Source organism: Lytechinus pictus, unplaced genomic scaffold (genome assembly GCF_037042905.1).
Source record: "Lytechinus pictus isolate F3 Inbred unplaced genomic scaffold, Lp3.0 scaffold_19, whole genome shotgun sequence".
Taxonomy (NCBI): Eukaryota; Metazoa; Echinodermata; class Echinoidea; order Temnopleuroida; family Toxopneustidae; genus Lytechinus; species Lytechinus pictus.
In genome coordinates, this window is record NW_026974140.1 from 18,506,334 (window position 1) to 18,532,912 (window position 26,579).

The window sequence follows — 26,579 nt, forward strand, 5'->3', positions numbered from 1 at the left end:
TTGTTGTCTATGTATTTCTTTTATTTCATAATTTGTCTTTCCATAATCATACATACATTTTAAATATACCAATGTACTGGGCAAAAGCGATGCATATACCAGTTAAATATTGCCTTCTTTAAGACTAAAATCCCCTGCATTTATAAGATAACATATGCAGTATTACATTACAGGGCCTGCTATAATTTTCAACAACGTAATTTCTCTGGTTCCAGCTCTTTATACATCTATTGTATAAAATTTTATAATAATATCCCTGCTATGACAATGCATTTTTATTGTAAGAGGGACCTTATTGAACCTAGTTTGCACTGAAGCTTTTTGCATAAGAAACAATTTTGTGAAATATTAATGTGTTGACTATCCAACAGATCATACTCAAATACAAAACATCTGCATTAATATTGATGATGGTGGTGATGATGATGTTGATGGTGATGATGGTGGTGATGATGGTAATGATGATGGTGGTGATGATGGTAATGATGATGATGATGGTGATAATTATTCAGTTCTTGTAAAGGCTGTGCTTATCATATACCTTTTAACGTCAATTATGAACGCAGATATAATAATCAGTATTCTCAGCAAATTCTCGGTCAGGTTAAATTTAAGTCCACTCTTTAAAGGAGCACTTGCTTTTAATAATCATATACCCTGTACAAAAGAAAACCGATTGACGTCATTCATACTTAATGTGTTTTACAATAGAGGTACAAATTTTTGGCTTCATGCTGTGTACCTTATCCTGTAAAATAAGTTGTAAAAAATGCAACGCATTATCACAAGGGTTAAAAAATCAATTGCAGTAAAGTCAAAACTGGCAAGGGACAAGGCTATATGTATACCACATTTTTGGATACAACCTAAAAGCATATGGAGTCATTGCATACAAAATGCTGAGCTAGAGTGCTACAATGCTTCTGACAACCATCTATGGCAGAATGAGACATACAAAAATTACACATATATTTCTAAATCTGAAATTCTTGGTAGTACAATTACCAATGTTAATTTTTAAGGCCCATCCCTTCAAAACTTTTTGGGTGACTAAGTATTATTACACCTTTCTGTAAAACAATTTTGAATAAAAAAAAAATTTCATTGATACCTGCTATATCTTTTACCTAAAAAAATAATTCAAGAAGGGTGCAATTTGCATCATGTTAATAACATACAAGTTAAGATACATTTCCCTTTTTTACATGAATTCACTAAGAATTGTTTCATTTTTTCTCGATAACATAATATTAGTAATGAAAATAAAAAAGTATTTCAGCATACTCTCAGCACATTAGCCACACTGGCAATCTGTACTGAAAGTGGGTGTTATATCTTAGTATATGACCCACCCCACCCTCCCCTACTCCCTATCCTATCCCATTGGATTACATGTTTATCAATAAACATGAACATATATGTATAACCAACCATTGTTGTTACTAAATACATACTTAAAGCAACTTTTGGTTGTTATCATTACATTAAAAAATATGCATATTTCAGCCACATACAAAGTTACATATATATCAATAAGCACCTTAACTTGGTGGGCATGTTTAAAGGCAATAATTTAGAACAGAGATATTAACCCTTTAGAGACCGAATGATTATATATAAAACATGTTTCCCATAGATCAAGCCAGCATATATTAACCCTTTAGAGACTGAATGATTATATATAAAACACTCTCCATTGGCATAAATTTATTTTTATCTTGATTTTCTAAGAAAGGCTTTCAAATACATCAAACTTAGGATTCCCTTTTCACAGAGATCACAAGTTCATCCTTGTAAAAACAATCTTCATCATTTCAACAAATAAAGAGTTAAAGGATTTGTATTCATGTCTATGTTATATATTTGATTTATCTTAATTGACTAAATACAAATGAGTACATTATGATGGATTTATTTACAAATGATTGGAATGCAAAAAGAATTTTAAATGAAAGTATGCATACCTGTTCCTGCGTACCCTGTGGCAGAATTAGCAAAATATGATAAATCACATTTATAAAGGAATTTTGAATTGTCTTCTGTGGAAAGTTCCAAAGATTTAGTATTGGCAGAATTCCAACCCATAGAATACAAATCCTGTGTTCACTAAATGTCTAACATATCAAGCATCAAAGTAAACTATGAGGAAAAAGCGATTGAAAATGAAACAAGAGTGTCGCTAAAGCGAGCACATAATAGGCCTACCTGTAACACAGAAAATAGAGTTATTGGTCAAGCAAGAAAAGTGGAAGGTGGCGACTTCACCTTTGACCCTCTGACCTCAAAATCAATAGAATTGCTGGGATCTATGCGAGTATCATACACACCAAATTATGTGAGCCTAGGTTAAGTTCAACTTAAGTTATCGCGTTTACAAGGACTTCAGAAGGATAAGATGAAAACATGTCAGTGTGACCTTGACCTTTGGACCTCAAAATCAATAGGCTTCCTGGGATCCATGCTAGTATCATACACACCAAATTATATGAGCCTCTGTTAAGTCAAACTGAAGTAATCGCGTTTACAAGGAAAAGTTAACGAACGGACAGACAGACGGACACCGAGCGTGATACCATATTACATCCCGTCTAGAACGGGCGTATAAAAATGTACACTTTGGTAACATTCAATCCCATTACATTTCTACATTACTTTCAAATAATTTTATGACATTGCACTTATCTACTCAATTCAACCTCATTCACATTGATTGTGGATAATATTCTCCTCTGCCAAAGTGAACATAACTTCAAACATGAAATGTTCTTTACTATTCCTCTCAGAAAAAGAACTGGAATAGAAATTTTATTTATCCAATTCTTCTCAATGTCAATAAAATGAACCTTATGAACCACCACAGGAATGACAATATCATATTTTGCATAAAAAATAACAATCTTTCTCTATGTCAGCCTCTTTAAACTATAAATAAAGGAAAATCTACCCAAGATGAACCATTTAGTACAAAAGAAATCTTTTTGACTGAGGAGAAATCGAAATAAGAAGAAACTTATAACATTTTGCATCATCTGCATGCCATTATTAAACACAAAGCTTCACACATGATCACACGGCTGTTATTTTACGATTGATTATACTGATTCATTATGTTAATCAAGTGTACAAAGTAACTCAACAATCAATCACTAAGTTTTATGTTACAGGCTCCTGGGGGTGTTTCACAATAATTTAACCCTGACTAAAAAACACTTAAACTCCCATTTGCATGTGAAATATAATATACCACATCACAGCATTGGTCAAATCATGCTTAGACATCAATGACGTTACACATTAGGTACTGTGTACACGTTGAGATTTCAGCATAACTCTTTGTGAAACATCCTTTCATGAAAGGACTTGTCAGACATTTTATCCGACAAGTGCCATTTTATCTGACAGTTACCATAGTAACAATGCCTCTCAGCAAATCAGAATCAAGGATAGTTATCAGATCTGATATCTTGTCAGACAAAGATGTTCACTGAATGTTACTCTTCATGTCTATGATACATCATATTTAAAACGCTTTCATATAAAGCCTCTCTATATAATTAACATATACATATATACTGGTATGTGTTTAATGTACTATGTATAATTCTTCTATTACTTCAATAATGCATGATCATATTATATTCAATTAAAGACCTAAATGTTCTCACTGTAAACTCCTTGGCAATACTCATTATCTACATCACTTCATCATTGGAGCATTTCTTTCTCATTTCAAAGAGAAAAAAGCTCTCCCACCTAATGCAATCACATGTGAGATCAGGGGATTATTTCCCAAAGATTTAATATCTCACTTGCATTCCCTGTTGCATATGGTATATTATCATGTTGGTCTTAACATGCTCAAGAGACACCCGCTACTGCATAATCATCAATGAGGTTATGTGTTAAATATATGCATGTGAGAGCCGAAGCATGACTCTAAATCACACTTAAATCTTTGTGAAATACGTCTTTAACAGTTTGCTATATTTATACGGCAGTACACCAGAGACAGAAACTTCTTTCTTTTTATTTCAAGAAGCTCTCTCAATGCAATGCAATAGTTGTCAGCTTTAAAGCATCCTTTGTGAGATTTAGGTCACATGATAAGAACACTCTTCATCACATTTATTTCACTAGATTTCCATGTACATCACAGAAATACAGATTAATTACAGAGATTACTCAACACACATACCATTACATTCATTTTGGCACATAAAATCATGTCCAATTAACACACCTCCATACTGTATGCTGGCAATCATATACAACATTATATGATCCTGTCAAATAAATACATGCAGTTTACACAGACCATTGCTATTGAATATTAAACAGCTCGTCACAACATTACATTCCATTACAGATGAACATAATATACTGTGGATATGTTTAAAACTGAGCTTTTAAAACCAAAAGGAGTTGTTTAAAAACATGCTCAGTGTACAAATAACATCAATCAAGACATGAATCATTACAGTATCCTCTTCATGTTGTAAAATCACACAGAATTCTCAGTAGCTTTTTTCACCAGGAACCCTTTCGAGATATAGGTCATTATCTCAAAAAGATGGGAAATTCCCTGATGCAATGGTTGAGAGTCACCGCTGACGTCAGCCTTGGGTCTATCCAAACATCAAACCCATTGGTTTCCAAACACTTTAATCCTCATAGGATTAGATGCAGGATTCTCTTGGCCTGGTGGCCAATTGGTTAATGAAGACTCCTATGTTACAGGAACTTGTACCACACAGGCTCCAGCACGACCAGGTGTAAGTGAGGCAGCCTAAAGTCACAAGGAAAGGAGAAATATTGGAACAGATATATTACAGAGCTGCCAACATTGGGATGATACAATCCAGAAGATTTCGCGGAGGTATGATTTTGTGAGGGAGCGCGCGGCGAAATGTCCCACGGACGGGAGTTTTGGGTAGCAAAACTCATTAAGAAACAACATTTGATAGTAACCGACAGCTGTCTTAAGTAAAACATCAAAACTTTTGGCACATAGTCTAGATTAAATGCACATTAGAGAGATATCATGAATTGTCATTGACTAAAAAATAAGTTCAAGCTTCAGGCAATACAGTAGAACATATTAAAATGATTCATAAAAGAATGCATTCAACATGAAAATACCTTTATTGTCCAGAGGGGGAAAGGGCTGCAGTAGTGGAAGATGAGCTTGCCTGGCCCTGTAAAGAGGGCCGAGGGATTCCTGTGAAAATTGCCTTTTTGTAGCAAGCACGCACAGCCAGCCAGCACCAGGCTAGCTCACTCACGAAAGAGAAAATGTTCAAATCCGATCTACCCAAGTAAAAGTAGGCAAAAAAATCTCCACTTTGCTACTGTTCTTCAGGATTGTCAATAAAATTATTCCTAAAAGTCAGGGTGTAATCATAATAGTAACCCATCGTTGATCCACAGTTTCAGCTCGAATAAAGCGCAGACAAGCTTCCGAAAAATGCATCGGACTTCCCTTCTCGCATAGCCTCCTGCCGCGGCGCAGTCTGCCGGAGACCAGGCAGTGCCGCACCGGGGCGCGTCGGGGGGCATGTGCATGGAGTGCCGCTGAAGTGTTTCCCTCACGCACATTGCAGGACCAGAAAAAAAATTGCTTGTTAGACTAATTCACCAGTCGTTCGGTAAAATTATCTTCATTTACATTGGAAATCAATGTACGATTATACAAAAACTGGTAAAAGTAACTGGGTAAAATGAAAATGTGATAAGGAGTTTCCACGTGGGTGTAAGGGGAGTTGAACATGCTAGACTCGTGAAACAGTCGTTTTTATGAATTTTACTATTTAACAGCTAAAAATCACAATTATCCGGGAGATTTTGGCATGGGGTCGGGAGAACGGGAGATTGGATCGAAATCCAGTATTCTCCCGCAGGATCCGGGAGACTTGGTAGCTCTGATATTACATGGTTTTTAAAACAGAGAGAAAAGGTCAATAACATAAACATAAAAGCTCAATCACAAAGAGTTTTTAATATAGTGTAAATGTACCAAAGAAATTATTATCAAAATTTGGAGTATAAGTATCAATTTCATTTTTTATTATAATTTCCACATGATTATATTTTCTTCTTAATTCTCTGTACAAGGTATTGTACTTTTCATCAAAATACTTGTAGAAATAATAGTTTTAAAACCCTAACCCATCTCTTTATGTGTATTCTTTCTAGTCATATTTTCATCTCAACATTACATTACCATTTTGATCTGAACTTTTTTTTGTAACACAGAAAGTGCCTTTTACCCCCTAACCTTTTTATCTCACCCCTTTCTAATAATTACACCATTTGCAAGACATCTGTAAACTACTTCAATCTCTCATTAAATTTGCTACAAAAGTATCACGATACACCAACCGAGTGAACTGTACTTTCATGGATGATGATGAAAAGTATTTGCAGTATATTATTATTACAATTTCAAACAAATTTCAATCTCATCCTTGGCTGTGCACAGGATTATTAAGGTGGAGAGAAGTAAAAATGGGATGCAAAAGTAATTGCATTTATGGCAGTTGGGTGGATTTATATAAAAATTTGCAATAAAAAATGGTTTCCAAACTTCAGGGATGGGCCACCTACCACCCCCTGCAGAGGTGCATGATTTTATCCATGGTTCTTAGAAATACTAAGAGCTTGGTACTCACTGTAGACCATTCTCCTGTTTGTGGGTCATAGCATTCTACTGCACTCAGGTACGTCTGGCCGTCGTATCCACCCACTGCAAACAAACGATCTCCTAATACAGCTACACCTACAGCATCTCGACAAAGACTCATTGGGGCTACCGTACACCACGTGTCGGAACGCGGGTCGTATCTGGTTAGAAGAGATTAGAAATAGTGTCAACGCAATGATGAGGTTCTGTAAAAACTGTAATGCAGTATTACTTGTATTACAGTTATTAAGCTTTACTCTTAATCTAAACAGAATAATTTTGATTTTTAAAAGGAATTGAAATCTTATTCATCCAGCTAATCAAAAGCAAATATGATATAATGTAACTTCTGAAGGTTTCCATGCCAAAGGAGTGTAGAGGTTTCACGATACACAATGTATTCTTTTGTTGGTCCTGAAAATGAGCACTCAAAATGAGCACTCGTGTTCTTGTTGTCTTCAGGAGAAAGTAAGAATAAATATGATACGGACACTGCAAAATATTACTTTTATTGTTTTAAGCTCATCACGTTCTATCATACATGTTGTATAATATAAATATGAGCTTTCCTATTTTCTTCAAAGAATACAATTATTCATTTTTACTTTATAACATTGCTCAACTCACACAGATGACCAATTGAAAATAAATTACAACACCCTTGCCCTCCCTGGTCTTAGAACTTACCTCTCTACACAGTCAAACTGTTTAGAACTCTGTTGTGTAGCTGGTGCATCATGTCCCCCTATGGCATACAGACAACCATTACATACAGCCACACCCAGTCCCCCTCGGCGTTTAGACATGGGTGAACAAAGAGACCACCTGTTGGTATGAGGATCATAAACCTCCATGGATCGTAAGCAAGAGCTACCATCACGACCACCTACAGCATACAATCTGTGAAAGGAGGTGGAAAATGATCAGGATTACTAGTAATTCAATTCATAGTATGTACTTTGTAGAGTGCTCAAAGCTCTACTATCAACAATTCATAGATAAAATATGCAAATTATTACTCAGTTCTATTTTGTATTTTTTCTTTTAATACTGTAATAAAATGGGGTTTTTTCATGTCAATAGGGGTATTAAAACTGCAGTACATGTGTGTATGCTAAAGTAACTTTTTTGGGGGAGAAACTCTTGAGCACATAAAGAACAAAACAAAATTGGAATATGAACTTGTTCAATGGCCAAATGCCTTCATGTAATTTGACATGAATTATTCAAGCCACCTTTTCTCACTTTAAAAGTAGCAAGCTGCAAGTTAAAGACTTTGAAATAAAGTCCACTGTTTACGCTTCAAGAAAGAAAAAAAAAACTTTTTTGCATGCACAATTCAATGTATCATGCAGGTGCATTTTCAGAAACGATAGTTTCACAACAAGTGTAAATTTCATACTGCAACAAAGTGTATGTCAAGCATATAATTAATATCACACATGATTGGGAGGTTATAAGAGACAGCAGAAACAGCTTGAGTTTCCTGTCTTGGATTTCCTCCATAATCACACCCATCTAATAATTACTTCCTTACTTTCTCCACATTCACTATAAATGTATGAAAATATAAATGCATTGATAAACATCAAATATAACAAATATATAAACCTAAAGATATGTACTTTAGTTTAACACGTGCACAATCAAAATATTGATTTCAAATTTGAAGTTTTACAATGTCTTCATCTACTTACTCTTTATCAAATATTACACACACTATATAAACTTCATTAAGTTCATCACAAGCACAATCTAATGTTTGATTTAAAACTTGAAGTTTTACAATGTTTTCATCTACATGTACATAAGACTCACAATATGTACTTCATACAGTGCATCATATGTAAAATCAAAAGTTTGATTACAAATTTTGAAGTGTTAAGCTACTTACTTTCTATCTAAGACTGCTACTCCAACTGTACTTCGAGGGGTTGACATGGGTGCTACATAACTCCATTGTTTGCTGTGAGGGTCATATCTCTCTACTGAAGCAAGATAGCTCCAACCATCATGACCACCAACAGCGTACATAGGACCTTCTAGCACTCCAACACCTTCAGAGAAAACAAATCAAATGTATTTGAATAAGAACAAGAGAGCTAAGAACCAGGAGCTGTAACACAAAGCTTAGCGATTGATTGGATATAATGATCAATGTAATCAAGCATAAAGATCAGTCCTATGATCAAAGACTCAGCTTTGTATTAAGGGGCCTAGAAAGAGTAAAGCTATACCACTGGTCACACTAATACTTTTATTATAAAATAAACATGAATACTACCTACTTTGGAACTTCAGTGGAATAATATCCTTAAAATGGTTTATGATACACCATGAAGTGAGTCCTAGAAGGACTGAGAGAAAGTGGATAGAGGTAGAAATTAAATGGGAAGTGGAAGGTTGGAAGATAGAGTATTCTTTTTTTTAATTAATGTTGTCCTTGCAAGGACTGTAAATGAGAGAAGTTGAGAGGTTTGAGTAGTTGCAGAGCAAGAGAGAAGATTTAACGTTGCGGGTGTAGGTTGACTGTCCCTCGTCTCACTCCTGAAGACGGACAGTCAACCTGCCCGAAACGTCAAGTCTTCGCTCCTGCTCTGGACCATAAACTTGACATGAAATTAAAAAGTCCCTCCGTTGAAAGTGATCAGGATGTCTTACCCAGACCATGTCTATGAGTCCCCATAGAGGGCAGCATATTCCATGTTTTAGAAGCTGGATAATAGCACTCCACAGTATTTAATGTCTTGAGTCCATCACGACCTCCTACCACATAGAGCTTATCTTCAATGACTGCCACCCCAAACTGAAGTCTTCTTCCGCTCATATGACCCACGTGGGTCCATACATTGGTACGAAGCTCATACTTCTCAATGTTTGTAGCACCTGACAAAGGAATTGCAGAATGAATAAAATATAATTTCATGATAAGTTTATAAAAAGATGGGAAAAGAAAATATATTGGTTCATGGAAGTGATATGTTAATCCCAACAACAATAAAAGTGAATAGATTTCCTCAAATGTACTACTAATATTTTCTCATTCACACATATTGGGACTAGCATGCTTTTTGTATGATAAACCAATAGAATAATCATGTACTTCTTCACATAAATCCTGTGACCATTCTATCATAAATTAACTTTGCACATGTAGGTGCATCAAATAAGGCGTCAGAAAAATATGAAACAAAAATGAATAATCGTAGTTATCGTAGAAATCGTAGAAAAGAAAATTGAAAGTCTAAACAATCAACAGCAACAGCAGTTGCATGTAATCTAACGTTGCAATAATAATATATATTTCTGTCTTTAAAATTGGTCAACTGATTGAAAAATATTATATAATACAATCTATTGCCTGTATAACTGTTTAAAATATATTTTTCAACCAAATTTGGAGAGACTAAAGAGAACATACCTTTAGTACTATCCATTCCTCCTACAGCATATAGAGCTCCTACAGTAGACTTCCTTGGTTTGGTCCTAGCACTCTGCATCAAAGGTCTTCTCTCTGGTAGTAGGTGATACTTCATTGCATCCATTATTAACCTCTGACATTTATCATCTCCTTTAAACAATGGGTTGTTATCTACAGCATCACTTAGAAACTGCAATTAAAGAATTTTGAAAACATGCTTTATTAAGATTTTTTTCATCAATATTACACATGTTTAATTCAGTTCAATTAATGTTTATTTTTGCACTAACCACAGCACCAAACTTGAAATGAGGCTGGTACTAAGACAGACTTCACTCAAGAGTGATTTGATAAGTGATTTGATAAGTATTTTAAAAAATACATTGCACTGGAGTTAGGTTCGGTATGATTGATCATGAAAGATCTAAAAGGGAAATTCTGTTTAGTTATAGAAAATGTACAGAGCAATTAACATGAATTCTATCATGAAAAAGTACCTTGAATGATTTTTTACATGAAAAGTAAAGAGCAACAGGATGTTCCATTTTGATTTGCCAGTGAATAGAAAACTAATGTCCCTACATGATTTTAAAGTCTGAACACTGAACTTGAAGTCACCCAATGAATAATCATCACATGACCCTCCCTTTCCCTGTCAATTATTCTCAACTTACTTGTGGTGAGAGCAGTGGGAGTCTGATATGTTCAAGCAGCTTTGCAATCTCAGATTGTCTAGATACCACATCATAGTTAGCCCAGGCCAGCAAGGCATAGTACACAGTCTCTTCATTAGGAACATTGAGATCATCGCTAGAGAAGAGGTTACAAACTTCATCTGATCCTAGCATTAGAAACTCCTGATTCTGAGTCACCTCCACTAGATGTTCCTATATCACATGTTCATGACAAGGATAAAACAGAATTAGCTTCAATAATGGTAGGGAATGGTATTAAAGGTCACCACCATAATTAAGTGATTCTCATAGGATTTGTACAGGGAGTATTCAGTTATAGTGGACAAAGGGTTAAAAAGATGTGATAGAAATAAGAGTTGCACATATAGATTTAAAAAAAAGAAGCTAATGACAATATTGAACGAATTGCCATAAAATTTCAGTCTTTTATCTTCTTATTTTTCCAGTCCAATCCATTGGGTATTTGGTATACATGTAGCATACTTTCATTGTGGTTACAAGTGCTTCACAATTTGCTTCGTCCTTAGTGATAACATTTTAAAAGAGACCATTTGAGCAATACACTGGGTATTTGGTATAATGTTGAAATTACCATTTTATTGCTCATACTACCTTTGAAACACCGCCCCTAAAAAATATCTTGCCCTTTTGCCTAACATATATATCAAATGTTTGGACTGAATCATTAATAAAAGGCAAACATCAACAATAGTGTTAAGATACATGATCAAGTAATTAAAACAAATTACCACTTCCAGACAATGAAATAAATTAAGTTGCTTAACTTATGGATTATCATAAACCAGTCAATGAATTTGCTCACCATAGTGTAATTATGTGCTGCCCTGAGTAGATCTGTACAGCTCTGTCTATCAGCAAATGATCGGATTCCTAAGCAGTTAGATGGGTGGAGTTGTTTGACAAGAAATCCACAACAAGCTTCTACAACTTCTGACAACTGTAGGATACTAGCTGTGGCAAGCAACCTTTCAACATTACTCTCTTTCAACACTACCTCACCTGTGGGTATCAGAATAAGCACATATTGAATGACTTGATCTATTGATCTGTAACACCATATAATGTGAATTTCACACATGAATCTAGGGAGCTGCAGTATAAAGTGGTTTCTTCATAAAACATAAAGGGAATTTGTAAACTTGATGAGAGATAAGAGGAGAATGCTAGTCATACAAGCACAGAAGTTACATTGTAAATCTAAATCTGGATTTTCATTATGAATGGTTACTTTCTCATGTCCATTGATGTATTTTTGTTATATTTTAGTTTGCTATCAAATAGCTTATCAGATGGTTAGGTATATGTATGTGCAAAAAATTGCATAAATGAGAACTTGCATTGGATGTCATTCAATAATAATATTTCTAAAGGGCCAAATCCACATTGATTATGTGCTCAGGGCATTGAGGCAGGTTAAGTTTGCAAGAGCTCTTTATAAGGACTGTAATCAATTGTGTGACTAATGTACATGAATGCTAATAGCTACATTAAACATTTATGAATCATAGTTTCACTTGGTAAAAAAGATTTATTATTACCAAGAAATTAACAAAGAAAGTAGGCATATAACCTTGAAGTCCCTATATAAAGCCTAGATGAGAATGATGGATTACAGTAATGATTGGGTTAATAGCTAACCTGTGTAGATATACTGGATACAAGCTTTGAGTGCAGGTGGATCCATGCTCCATAGCTGTATCTCAGTCTCCTGCGATTCACGGAGGTTGTTAGTAAACATCGCTGCAAAATAATCCGACACCGAACTCAAGACCAATCTATGAGCAGGGATCCGTACGTCCCCAGCTATGAGCACCACGTCCGTCAGCTGTCGTCTGTGAAGATAACCCTGCATCTTCTTGAAGGTTCTCTCAGCATGGTTGATGGAGAAGAAATGCTCCCCCTCGGCTGGGTTCTCTTCCATGCTCTCTCCCCATGGAGCCCCCATTGAGGCTAGAGAATGGGAGGAGCCATTCAAGCTGATGCTTCGTCTGGTTGCCAGTTTGATTGCCACAGGTAGCTGCAAAGAGAAAATAAAAAAGAAAAACTATGGCTATTACTCAACAAAGATCAAGAGAGTCAGTGTGACTTACCAAAAAGATCGTTTAAAATGAAAATTTACTTTTGTGATAGATTTTGACATAATATTCAGAAAATAAAAATAATCATGATAATAACGGTATATTTATCCAGGGTTCTTCCAGCAGGCCCTGCTATTATTATTACCCCAGCTTTAGCTGGGTCGCCTAGGTGCTCAAGAATTTAAGGGAATTCCTGCATCTTACCTTTTTTCCTCCTTTGTTTTTTTATGCCCCCCACCAACTCTCATCTTTATGCCAGTGAGGAGAGTAGTGTTTCACATATTGTCAGACCTGACAATTTTCCTTGATTTTGATTGGCTGAAAAAAACATGTGTCTGACGATTACTAAGGTAAATGTCCAATAAAACTGACTTTGTCGTCGATAACATCTAAAGAGTTGTTTCATTAAATCCTGTCTTACAATGGTCTAAATCCTTCGCAAATATGGAAAGCAAGTGATGGTGCATTTCTTATTCATTAAACATTAAAATTTCTAATTTTCACAAAGTATCAATCAATGACAAATGATACTGTACTTTTGTAAGAGTTGGAAATGAGAATAATTAGTCAAATATGTGACCCTTCACCCCCAAAGCAACAATATGTTAAAAATCAAAATTTAGAAATTGAACATATTTCTGAAGGAGCATTTCTTCATACTTTAAAAAATAAACAGAATTTAAGTGATTGTTGGACACAACTTTTTATTGATGCCTGAAAAATTTACTGATATTGCACAGAATGCACCTCTCAAGGGAACCCTGAATTTTAAACCTGTGTCCTCCTTGATTTTTTGAACTCTCAACAATTTTTTTTCTCCATCAAGCCAGGCAGTAAGGCTACTTTTTGTGGTTAATTGTTGTATCTTCTTTTAAAACTAATAAACATATCAAAATCAATTTTGGGCAACTTATTTAGGGGTCTACATGATTTTTTTTTTTATAGAGTATCTGTATTACAGATGTGTTGCTGGCAATGTGTCTTCTTTGATATCACGTAGATCTATAAATGACACTGCGCAGACATGGGACACCATGCAATAGGTAAATCCTTGTGTTGGTGTTGTCATCATAAAAAAAAGGATGCGGAAATGAGTCCCAACACTGAGCTGGGACCAGGAATTTTTTTACTCTTTAATTTCTTATTTTCCTACAGCAACATTAATTATACATTTAAGAAATTGAAGCACATGTAATGCAATTTCTATTTGCTATGAGAAATATAATAATAATAATAATAGATTTGAAGAGCACATAAACTATTCACTATTTATTCTACTATGCAAGTAAACTTTAAAGAGCTAATGCGTGTTATTAATGAAAAAGATAATGTTACAGTTGGAGCTTTCCAGTATGGTAAGGGTTGTTATTCAAGAGTTTTGGGGCTACTCAAGCAAATGCTTAATCACCATTATACGAACTTCACATTAGTGAGGATGTTCCAAATCCATCATCAAATTCAAGAGGACTTTGGAAAAGATGACAGATTTTTTTTTTCTTTTTACTTTTAGTTACGGAGTCCGACTCTTTGTGATATTTTCTTCTTGGGTAAATTGTATGATCTGTCCAAGTATTCAAATTTTCATAATAGATTTGATTCCAAACCAAAAGCATAGCAATCAACAAAATTGTACGTCAAATATTTGTTCCATCACATAATTATACAAACTTTAGATACGCCAATGTATAGATCTAGTGAGTGATTGTATTACCGAACGTGCATGTTATATGATGGGGTGTCTAAACTTTGCAGACTTTACAAAAATATTCATCAGGCTTAAATTTGTTCACAAAATATTCACAATTTATACAAAACTAATTCAAGAAATAATTACCACATTGACGGCAATATTGTGAACTATAAAATCATTGACGAAAATGTGAAGTAGGTCAAGGGGTTTCCCCGGTATCGCGATTTCAAAATTCTATTCCGAATGATGAATGCTCGCTGTGCTGGAAAACCGTTCTGAAAAAGTGTGACCTAACTTCGCGGACCAAAGTTTTTGTGGAGATTAAAACAAAAACTCAAGCTCAAAAGGTGAGATATTTACATGAATATCGGATTGATGACAAAATGCTATATCAGTCAGTACCACATTGATGATATCTGCTTGCAAAATGATATCGAGATGCTTGTTGAGAATATCAGATTTATTCGGGACGGGCGCTAACTAGTATCAAATAGTAGCATACCGACGCCCACCGAATCTCAGGGACCTCATTGTTCGTGCTGAAGTGCCCTCCCTCACTAACCATTCTTCTCCCATACAGCATGGCACCTTCAAATGCACCAGCAACAGGTGCATCATATGTGAAATACACCTTCACGAGGGCGATACTTTCACCAGCAACTCTACCAGCCTGTCTCACCAAATCAAGGGCAACATCACATGCACTACCACTAATGTTGTATATCTCATCACTTGCAGAGTTTGTAGGGTACAATACATAGGGGAAACCAAGACCACACTCAAGAAACGATTCTACGGGCACAGATCCACCGTCAACACAGCAAAGCTGGACACTCCAGTTGGCCGCCATTTTAACCTCCCCAACCACTCCATCACTGACATGATGCTACAGGGCATCGAATCTTTATGTACCCGTCCTGACTCAGTCCGTACTAGCAGGGAGAAGCTCTGGATGAGACGACTTCGCACCACCCAACCTCATGGCCTGAACATCCAAGAGGGGAACGACTGATTTTTCTTTCCTATCCACTTTCAATTTATATATACATATAATTTTTCCCCTCAGCTCTTTTGAATAGTTACATTATAGTTTCTTACTCTACTTTCCTCCCATATCTCATACAAGCTCAGCTCCAATTTTTCCTTCCTTATTCAGGCGATATAATAATTATTATATATATATATATATATTTGTTTTTTCTCCACTCACCTCTTTTAGATTTACCACATTTGCTTATTTACATGTATACTATGGTTTCTTCATAATACACCCCCTCTCTTCTATATTTGCTTTTACCTTTTTAGGCAATTTGCTTCCTCTTTTTCACATATACAGATTTTTTTTCTTTCCTACTATATAGTCTTATGTTTTTTCCCGTCACACCTAGCGGATTACCATATCAGTTACACCATATGTGTATATATTTATATATTTTTTCATATACATTTCTTTTTTGGATATATTTATATACATATCACTTATAGATACATATTTACACTTACATTCTTCTCTTAGTTTGTTTAATGCTTTATCATATATACTTATATGTCTTTTGCACATTATCAGTTGTTCCCCATTCTTTTTCTTCTTTTTTCCCCCCACTCTTATGCACCAGTTTATTAAGCCTTTCTTTGTAACCTGTTTGACCCATCTCTCACTAATTCTCTAGTGATAGAGGGATCTCTATCACTGTTTTGTTCCAGATCCTGTTTGATGTTGCCTGCCTCATTATCTTAATCCCTCTTGGCCTTACTTACGCTAACTTCCCTTTGTGTCTGCCTACTCCTTTTCTTTCATCCCCTTCACTAACCTGATTGGTCTTCTCTACTCACTAATGCCCCTTTTGTCTCCTTGTTTCTAGTGTTGCTGTAGCTTGTTTGTGGTCTATATTATGGTTGTTCCACTTTATATGTTTGTCATTTTGCCTCCGACGAAGATTCTGCTAGGATCGAAAGCTTAGGCCCCTTTTTGACTTTATAATAGTATCAAATTTGCCGATCTTTTGTCAATATTTTCATGAATACTGAACTCATCCTTTGAAAGAAACTTATGCCACATTTTAAATCATTTTTCACGTTAACGATGTCAGATTTTAAGGATATTGGCTAGTTTTTTAGATAATAACCATCCGCGAAGTTTGGACATACACAAAGTTTGGACTCACTGCCATACGCAGCAGAAAATAATTTTATAGTTAATTATACGCTCAAAACTTCCAAAGGCAACTTGAATAGAAAGATGATGAAAAATGGTCCACTTGTTCACTGCAACCACCCTGCCTGTGGGGAATCTACAGGTTGGACTATGGCATGCCAATGCTGTACAGAGCACACACTTTAAAAAATGAATAAAATATCACTTTTGTGACCAAAATTACTAATTTCCATACAGTTGCAATTTATTTTTCATTTGTAACTTGAGAATAATTTTTGTATTCACTAGAGCGCTCAAAAACTTGAATTTTGGGCATATTTTTGGGTAGGCACTTATGATCCAAGTTTGAAAGGAGACTCGTAAAATGACGTCAGTCTCGCCGATGAATATTCATTAGATCGTGGTCGTGCGTGTTCAATACACACTGCGTGCAGGCATGCAGATAGTTATATGCGAGGAACTTTGGCTCCAGAGACAAGTTGTCAAATAACGTGTGTGGGTGTGAGTGTGTGTACCATCGGCTGGTAGTATGCCATGCTGTCTAAGACTTCAAACACGTCGGAGAGAGTGCATGACAATTCGGTAAAACGAAGTTTCCGATATAAAGAGATAATAAAATAACACTATGTACCAACGAACGTAGAGGGCAGCAACACACAAGCGTGTTGCTCTAAGGAAGGTCAACTCCGCTCGAATTTTGTGACCACTTTAAAAAATAAGGTGGGGTTTTGGGAAATTTCTCGAGTTGATTTTTTTTCATTTGTTAATTTTAAATATTTTTTAATGAACAATTATTAGATCGGTTATTCTGGGTATAAATATTAAAAATATTACTTTCATTTTTAAAGAAAATATTTAGCTTAAATAATCATGATTTTGACATTTTTCCTCATTTTGGAATATTAAGCCTGTGACGAGGATACCTCATATCTCTTATTTTCTTCTGCTGAATTTCGCTGCACCACTAATAAATGCATAGACAACCACCGTAATAATCGAGGTCATTTTTCTGGCCTGGGTGCGCCGAGTCTGGGCCGGTCGCGCAGCTAGCTAGTGACGTTGATGATGCGCTGGGGCTTCAGGCGACTCGTCATAGATCTAGCAACTTAGACAATTGACGTCTAATTTGCCTGGCCTGATTTGAAGTGTAATGGCTTCAGGGCTGATGTTTATCAACGATGATTGTTCAAGGTTAGATTTCAAATTTTAAATGTCATTTGACTTTTAAGTCTATAAATCTGAAATAAAGGCGCTGTATCCCCGAAATCCGGGTCTAAATTTCAACTCTGAGTCCGAGACCATGGCATGGACGGCGAAAAAACAACCCATGCATCGGATGCATTGCATTGGCTGCGCGCTGCGCTGCAGCTGCACTGTGATGATGGGTTCAGCGAAGAGCTCAGAGAAAATAAGGTGGTTATATTCAATCCCGAAATGCTTTGCGAGTGGTCACAAAATCGTCTCGACGCAAATCACCTAATACAGCCGTCTGGTGAAATCGCTGATAACAACAATCACCGATTTGGTAATGATTTTAGTTTCCTGAAACTTATGGCCCGAATTCACAAAGGTGGACTAAAGTTATACCCGGGGTATAAAACGCGTCATTTGACGTCATTTTAATCCATGGACTAAAGTTAGCACCTAGGGGCTAACTTTTGCGATTCACAAAGGTCGACTAAAGTTATACCGGGGTATAAAACGCGTCATTTGACGTCACGACTTAGTCAGCTCTTTGGGGTGGACTAAATCGGTGGGTTAAAGTTAGTCCACTGTTTTAACCAATCAGAGAGCAGCATTTCGATTGCGGAAAAGTTTGCTACAAGAAAAAAGTTTTTTGGACAGAGACGAGATTCGGTGTGATCGGCATATCTAAAGCTTCATATTTCACGACTTCGACCGAGATTGTAAGTAAATTACATAATTTTTGGAGCTTAAATCATGACGGAGCCTTCAGATCCATATGTAACTATTATTGATAGCTTTAACTTTCCAAAAGGTATACTCGAAAACTTGAAATGGTATCTGAATCATTGTTATCGTCGCGTCTCTAAGCTGCTCAGTCCCAGCCATGTACTTTTGTGTGCGTTCATATCTATGAGCATTGCAGTGCGAGACGCAATTAGCGTACACTACACAGGCCAGGTAGGCGTGATTGAAAGGTCGATACTATTTGCTAGTTATGTCAGGCAGTGATTTTCGATTTCGTGTGATTTTCATGGAATTTTTGTTGTCTACGATACCCCTGCCACTCCTCCTGGCCCTGCCAACACAGCTACTGTGCATCTAATTTTGTCTGAGACTGAAGCAAGGCCAAGGCAAGTCCAGGAGAGCAGCAATACAATTACAAATAAGTTTTTTTTTAATACTACAATTTAAAGTACAATACAGAGCCGGTCTAACTCAGACATTCTACTCTGGGCTGGCTTTGTCTTGGCTTGGATAGATGGTCAAGCTATGAAGCTTACCTGGTAGCCATGTTAGAGTCACTCCTAGTACCAATGAGGTCCAACATTACATGTATGGACCTCATAGGCGACATCAGTAGTATTTTGTGTCAGAAATCTTTGTGAAGATGATTATTTTTGTATTTTATCAAAACTACAAGCTATCGTACTGTCTAATCATTACATTTCGATCTCACTAATTGAATACATTGTTAGCAATAAAAAAAATTGAAAGAAATGAAGGGGAACTTACATTTTCACGGCTTTTTCCTGATTTTCTGGGCAACTGCTCTTCTCTTCTGACTCGCGATCGAAGCTGATATGAAGATCACGTGATTCGCGTTCTCGTCAGCTGATCGATTGGTTATTCTTTTCGTCAGACGTTAATAATATATATTTTATAATGCTAGCATTCATCGCTAATTTAGGTGAAAGAGATTGAAGTTAAACAGCGCCAGGTCGGAATCATAATTATTTTGGAAGAGTGTATTTATACACTCGATCTCATACCTGACGTAGACGGCGCTATTCAACAAATGCACAATCTATTTAAAAATAAAACAGAAAGAACGCCTTGAACACAGGCCAAAATGCCTAACGATTTCTCCGCGGCATTAACAACTATCGTAAAGGGCGCTCCATTTATCAATAAAGATGGATGCTAAGCTGTCTATGGCGACAAAATTTGCCGCAAATATTTACGAAGAATTGTGAGAAATGGTCTGAAAATGCAACAAAAGAACCGGTGAGTACCGATTAAACATTATCAATTTATTTAATAGAACATATTTAATTACTACAATGTAACGATTTCTAGATAATATTGCTTAGTTCTAAGCTAGGGAGGCCCAAACGCGCGTGAGCGGAGTCCCACTTTATTAGCACGGGTAAGTATTGGGGTGTCGCCTAGAGTGGTTAGAGTTAGTCCTACAACATCGTTGGAGTAAAAAAAATATTTTAATAAGGGTCAACTCTAACTTAAGGCTAAGCCCTGATTAAATTATTTTTTGAAAAAATATTTAATAAAGATTGGGTTCCACTCACCGCTGTTTACTCCAACAGCTATAAATGAGCTGATTTTACTTTTACTAAAACTAAGTTTTACTGACCTTCGGCATTGCATTTGCGATCACTTATACTATAGATTTACGGTGTCGTCAAAACATTAAAAAATAATGGAAATCCTAGGCCTAATTGATTATTTGAGTAGATCTAACTGAGGTCTAACTTTGAAAATTCTCTCTTTTGGGGGTTATAATAAACTCTACCCCACCCTCTTTGTTTCAATTTTTTTTTTTCACAAGGAGTCCCAATGTTATATTCACATGAGACCACAGACAAGTGCATTTGATCTTCAGTCCTCTACATTTGTAGTAGACCGATAAATAGGTTTATTTCTGTCAGGGATATGCTCCCCTGAGATTTCATGTGGCTCCGCAGCATCCCGTCCCACCAAAAAAAAATCAGAAAATGTTGAACGACTCCTCTGAAACAGCGGATTTTATCAATCTACATTTGTAGCTGCTTTATTATTTTTTTCTTTGATATACCTTGACATTGCAGTATGATTGATGAATAAATATTTTTTTCATTATTTTTTTTCTTCCATATCAGCAACAGACCATACATACTCGGCAGATTGTGCTCAATCAAGACAAAGCAAACATGGCTCACAGTTTTGAACTGCTGTGCCGTCTTGCAAGAGAGTGAGGTATGCCTTATCAATTCATATTTAAAAAAAATTAAATGTCATTAAAATGGCCTTTTTTAATAAAATATTATTTCTGGGATTTGAATTCATCATGTAATTGTAAATGTATCATGTGACATGTATGTTACTTTTTCATTCTTGTCATAGTAATTGACAAAAAAAGAAGAGGGGGGGGGGACCTTGCTTGTGTGTTATTAACATATATATTTGTCTACTGGTCACTAGGCTTGTTGATCTCCAATTAATCCTGACATTTTGTTGAATATTTATTTAAAAGAGAGAAAGAAAGCATTGTCAGTCTGATGAATGCCGGGGGGGGGGGGGGTAGAAAAAAAGGTTTAATGAGACTTTGATGAAGATTCATGAAAATATGTTATTCGAAAGTCACTCGCAAGCAATAACCTCTATTTGTGTAAACAAAGTTCCATAAAATTAGTGCCTTGCCTTCATTATTAAAGCCAATTGAAAGTGATTCAGTAAATCAGTTTTCATAGAAGCATCTCTATGACGTGCGTGGTTTGATCAATGATGATGATCAGCAACAATTGGCAGGTTTTTTTTCTTCACTTTTACAAGTAGGTAAATAGAAAAGCTACTCATGTCAATTAGAATTTTTATCCTATCTTTTTTTAAGGATTTCTGTATAATCTTTCACATTCTGTTCCTCATTTTAAACACTTTTGAATTAAATGAAATTCAAAGAGTAAATTGCCCATTCATGGTGACTCTTAAACACAATCTTTTAACTTCCATGCAGATTCAGCAACACATAGAAAGACCACAGCATGGATTAAGAGACAGGAAGAATCCATTTGAATACTACGAGGATGAACCTCTCAGAGTGGGGTACCAACAGAGAGAACCACACATTGCCTGTCATGTTACAGGTTTTGACAGGACTTTGTTTTATGTCATTGGTGAGTTTTCATGTGCGAACTATAAAGCAGAGGGTAATTGGGGGGGGGGGGGGTCAAATTATGTTCTATGAAAGTGATTTTCCAGGCCAAAAATGATGAGATTTTGATAAAGAACAATTCGACTAGCAAAAACCATCAATATTGGATGGAGAATTATGAATTGATTCAGTTTTAAAGTTTTACATAACTTGGGGGAAACAGTTCTGTGTATCTCATATGCAATATTTATATCCCCACTTGTTCTCTAGTGATCTGAAATCATAATCATTATTTTTTTTCCTCCAGAAATGTAAAAATGGGGTTGACTGCTGATTATATATTTAAGATAGTTATTGCGAGTTCAGAATAATGTAAGGATCAAGGATTGGAAGTATCTAGTCATGAAAATTAAGTTTTATGTTTTGCTTAGCATGCAGATTTTCCATTGAGTAATTGTCGCCAGAGCAAATATCATGGAACCCTTGTACATTCATGTGTGGAAAATGTGTGGATGTGACATCATCAGGCTATTTCTTGCATATTCATGAAAACATGCACATGTTTCACAGAAATAATTAATGCAAAACCTAATATTCATTATTAATCATCCAAATTGTATGATTTTTGTTTCTGCTTTCAGCCAGGAGTACTAGTAACCCCTTACAGGGGAGGGGGAGTGTTGGGGGTATTTCACAGAAAGGTTTTTGTCGGAATGAAACATGTAACCCTTTGGGTTGGAAATAGGTGGGGATTTTATTTTTCTCTCATTTTTACAATGTAGCAACATTTTTTAATACAAATATGTCATATTCAAGTGGGAAATTATCATGAAGGATGATTTATAACCACCCAAAAAGAAATATTGGTATGTCATTTCAGCTTAACAGAGATATTCTCCATTTTGCATGGATTGTTATTGCAGTAGAGTTTTTTTTTAATGAATCGAAGAAAAATCTCATTAAGCAGTTCCAGTGCATCATAAACATCAGGTCATAACAGAAGCACAATGTTTGCAAACGTAAATGGTAAAGTATCAATTGGCTTTCATATCAATAAACCAATTACATAACATCACTTATCATTCGATAATTAAAGGTACCTTTTAGAAGATGCAAGCAGACGAAGCAACTATATCACAGTCATCCGTGTGCAGAATCATCAAAGATTTTTCTGAGGCAATAGCAAGGAGTAACAGTCAATGAAGTTTCCGATGACGAGAAATTCAAACCACCCAGCGACAATTTGATGATTGCTACAGGTTTCCAAGAGTCATAGGTGCTATCGATTGGGGCCAATCCACGCCATGTCTGCATCAGGAGTCCTGATGGGGAACAAGCCCTGTACTTAGCAGGAAGAACAGGTCTTCTGTAAATGTATAGGTTGGTATACTCACTCAGTTTTTAATGTGATATTCTCTGTATTCAACACCTACTAGAGGTATGTGATAATGAAGAAAAAATATATTGGCCCCTACTACATACTGTCTTTTATCGAGTTTCAATCTTGTTGTTGGTCAAATTTTCTTGTAATTTTATACTCTTATATGTGAAATAAGACAATTTTAAAGATTTCACTGAAGAAAAAAATATAGATAATCTGCTAACTTTCCTATTGCAGGAGAAATGAAAAATAGAAAAAAAAAATGCATTTTGCTTATTCAGGTAAAGGAGGTATTAATTGCTTGATCAATGAAGATATATTTGCAGAAAGAATACCGAAGAGCAAATTTTCTAATATTCATTTTGTTTTGATCCTTATTGCAGGTATCCGTTGCTCCCCTCTTTGATGAATTCCTGCCTGCATTCTGTTGTCAATAGAAAAGGACGGTGTGCTACGGGTATAAGCATTCCATTGGATTATCTGTGCATGAAAGTGGACACTTGTGATAAAAAATGGTAGCTTGGTTGTAGTGGCGTACCTAGGATTTTCCACAGGGAGGGCAAAACCGTTCGGCCGAAAAATTTTACAAGTAAAAAAAAAAAAGGTCTTCAATCACAAATAAAGGATTTCGTACCAGAAAAAAATTGACAAGCAAAAAAAAAAGGTGTTCAAGCTCGTCAGGGGGGCAGGTATACGTCCTTTGCATGGGTTGTGGCTCGTCAGGGGGGGGGGCAGAGTGCCCCCCACCCCCGTAGGTACGCTAGTGCTTGGTTGATAGGATGTATTCATGCATTCCGATTTATCATTAGTGATCAAATGACCATCTTGCTTTTTAAAAACCCAAGTTCACAACATTTTTCTTGTTTGATAAAAGGTTTGGGACGTGAATTCCAGGATATAAATGACACATATGATGGGCTAATGTATAAGCAGGGACATGAGAGGTATAAGCAAAAATTTTTTCATGCTTAATTAAGTTTGGCATGAGATGGACTTGGTCTTTCTTATGATTCAAGTCTATTTTATACCAATTTTGTTTTAATCAACAATCAATGTTTTAAGTCTCATGATTTCAATTTCAAAACCTCTTTGTTAATTAAATATTCATTTTTCCTTAGCATTTGCATCTTCTTAATTTATCAAATTTAAATTATAAGATATCATTTTTGCTGAATATCCTTTTTTTCACCTATTTTCATAGGCCCTAAGATACATTTCTGTAGTAAGCACTATAAATACATTCCAAGCTATTATCATTTGTTTGATATTACTATTTTATAGAATAATCTTTTAATTTCTTTCAGAAAGATATTTGACAAATTACTTGTGATATCCAAGCTTTAGCTGCAGAGTTTAAAATCTTCATTAAACTTTATTTAATCTGTTGTTTATCTATTTTCATTCAGAGTTTCTGAAAACGTAAACATATCATTTGTATCATTATGTAAAGAATTTCAATCTACCTTAAAAAGTAATGCACTAAATAAACTGCTCTGTCTACTACACATGTACATATAAGTTTTGATTTTAAAGGTCAAGTCCTCCCCAGAAAAAAATTCGATTTGAATTAATAGAAAAAAAATCAACCGAGCATAATGCTGAGAATTTCATCAAAATCCGCGTCGTTTGTAAAATAGGAACGTTATGAAATTTTCAAGTTTGGCTTATTTTTCACAACACAGTTATATGCACAGATCAGTGACATGCAAATGAGACAGTCAATGATGTCCACATGTTCGGGGGGGGGGGACTAATCTTGGTTTCACTTGACAATGAAGGGAAAATTTGAATATTTCATCTCGTAGAATTAAAAGAAATAGTTTGCATGCCGACTGGGATGTACATATAAGTTTGTAGTCGAGCAAAACTTTAAAAATGTCATAACTTAATATCTTTACATCAGATTTTGATGAAATTTTCAGTGTTACGCTCGTTGTGTTTTTCTCTTTTTATTCAAATCAACTTTGTGGGGGTGGACTTGTCCTTTTATATCGTTTTCAAGTAATTGTGTCAGGAGAAAACAAAAATGAAATTCTTTTATCAATTCTGTCCATATGCTGCATGGTTCATCGTTCTTGCAGGAGGCAAAAAATAAATTTATATAAGAAAGTCTTATTTTATTTACTTTCAGATAAAAATTGTGCTAAGGAGAGATTAAGGTTATGTGTAAGACAGGGGTGGTGGTAATGGTATGTTGGTTAAGGTTGTGTATGAAGAAAGTCAAGTGATTGCTTGCTTGTGCAGGAGGATATACTTCAAGAAACTTGTTGTAAGGCATAATGCAAAATTATTTATAATAGAACTTAATTGAGAGAAAAGTATTTGGCACGTTAAGATGCACAATAATGTACATGTGATTGAAGCAAATGAGAAATGAAAGGAGTAAAGGTAGCTACATGTGTCACTGAGAGAATTGCCTGTGGTGTTATATTTATAGCATAAATCTTTGTTTAAAAGTTATTTTATTTTAGGAAATTTAGTCCCTTCAGTTTGAAAGTATAGAGGGCGGACCATGGACCACTGACCATGGAAAAAAGTCCCCCCCCCCCCAAAAAAAAAAAAAAAAAAAAATATTACCAAGAAAAGAAAGAAAGGTGAAACACATTATTTTCTGAATATTATGTCAAATCTATCACAAAATTGGATATTTGATATTAAAATTTTTAATATTTTTCCTTGCTCGCAAGTTTTTATTTTACCTGATATGCCATATTTAGCCCACTGATATTTCCCCAATTTCAAATATATTATTATGATTGGGTGGAATACCCTTTACACTTATCCAGGATTGATAAGTCTTTATTTTTCTGATAAGGAAATTGTGTTTCCTTTAAGGAAAAAAATACTGCAAGCATGGTGAATATAGCTTGACCCCCCCCCCCCCCCTCCAAAGCAAACTGGAGTATATAGGTTAAGGTTGGGAATAATGCGATTGCAAGAGTGACCAGTGAGTGTGGAGGAGCTACTAATGAGTATCTCAGCTCCTTTTAGAGATGTTGGTAGAACTGACGTATAGAATAGGGAGGGGGGGGGCTTGGGGCTCTTGCCCCCCCCCCCAAAAAAAAAAAAAAAAAATTCACGACCAAGAAAAAGATAAAAGAAATGAGGGTGAAATAAAATATTTTTTGATATTATGTGAAAATCTAACACAAACTAGGATTTTAATGTCAATTTAAAAAAAATTTTGCTCGCTTAATTTTTTTTTTAAATCAATTTATCGAGATACACCATATAAAAAGACAAGAATAAATACATGAATTGAAAATATTACTATACTTCGAATGGGAAAGTCAATTCTGAGGGAAAGGAAAAGAGGCACGCTTGTGGACGCGAGATCAGATCAAGGTCATGTCGCTTCACCCCACGCGACGCTGGCCCCCACCATTTACCAAGTACATAACCCAAA

At 35.5% G+C, this 26,579-nt stretch overlaps 1 protein-coding gene and 1 long non-coding RNA gene across 2 annotated transcripts; one reads left to right on the plus strand and one right to left on the minus strand.

The window, feature by feature from the left end:
• LOC129262622 (kelch-like protein 5) lies at positions 1–12,829 on the minus strand. The gene is made up of 9 exons (XM_064114230.1): positions 12,455–12,829; positions 11,619–11,815; positions 10,775–10,987; positions 10,101–10,290; positions 9,341–9,565; positions 8,574–8,736; positions 7,367–7,579; positions 6,669–6,840; positions 1–4,786 (listed from the first exon to the last, which is right to left on the minus strand). The coding sequence occupies exons 1-9, from the start codon at positions 12,759–12,761 to the stop codon at positions 4,727–4,729; spliced, it is 1,740 nt and encodes a 579-aa protein (XP_063970300.1). The 5' UTR covers positions 12,762–12,829; the 3' UTR covers positions 1–4,726.
• A 5,477-nt stretch (positions 12,830–18,306) lies between these two features.
• Positions 18,307–24,121, plus strand: LOC129275080 (uncharacterized). Its single transcript, XR_010296731.1, has 5 exons — positions 18,307–18,646; positions 20,801–20,897; positions 21,655–21,814; positions 22,889–23,172; positions 23,557–24,121. It is a non-coding gene; the product is annotated as an uncharacterized LOC129275080 (long non-coding RNA).
• The last annotated feature ends 2,458 nt before the right edge of the window (positions 24,122–26,579 follow it).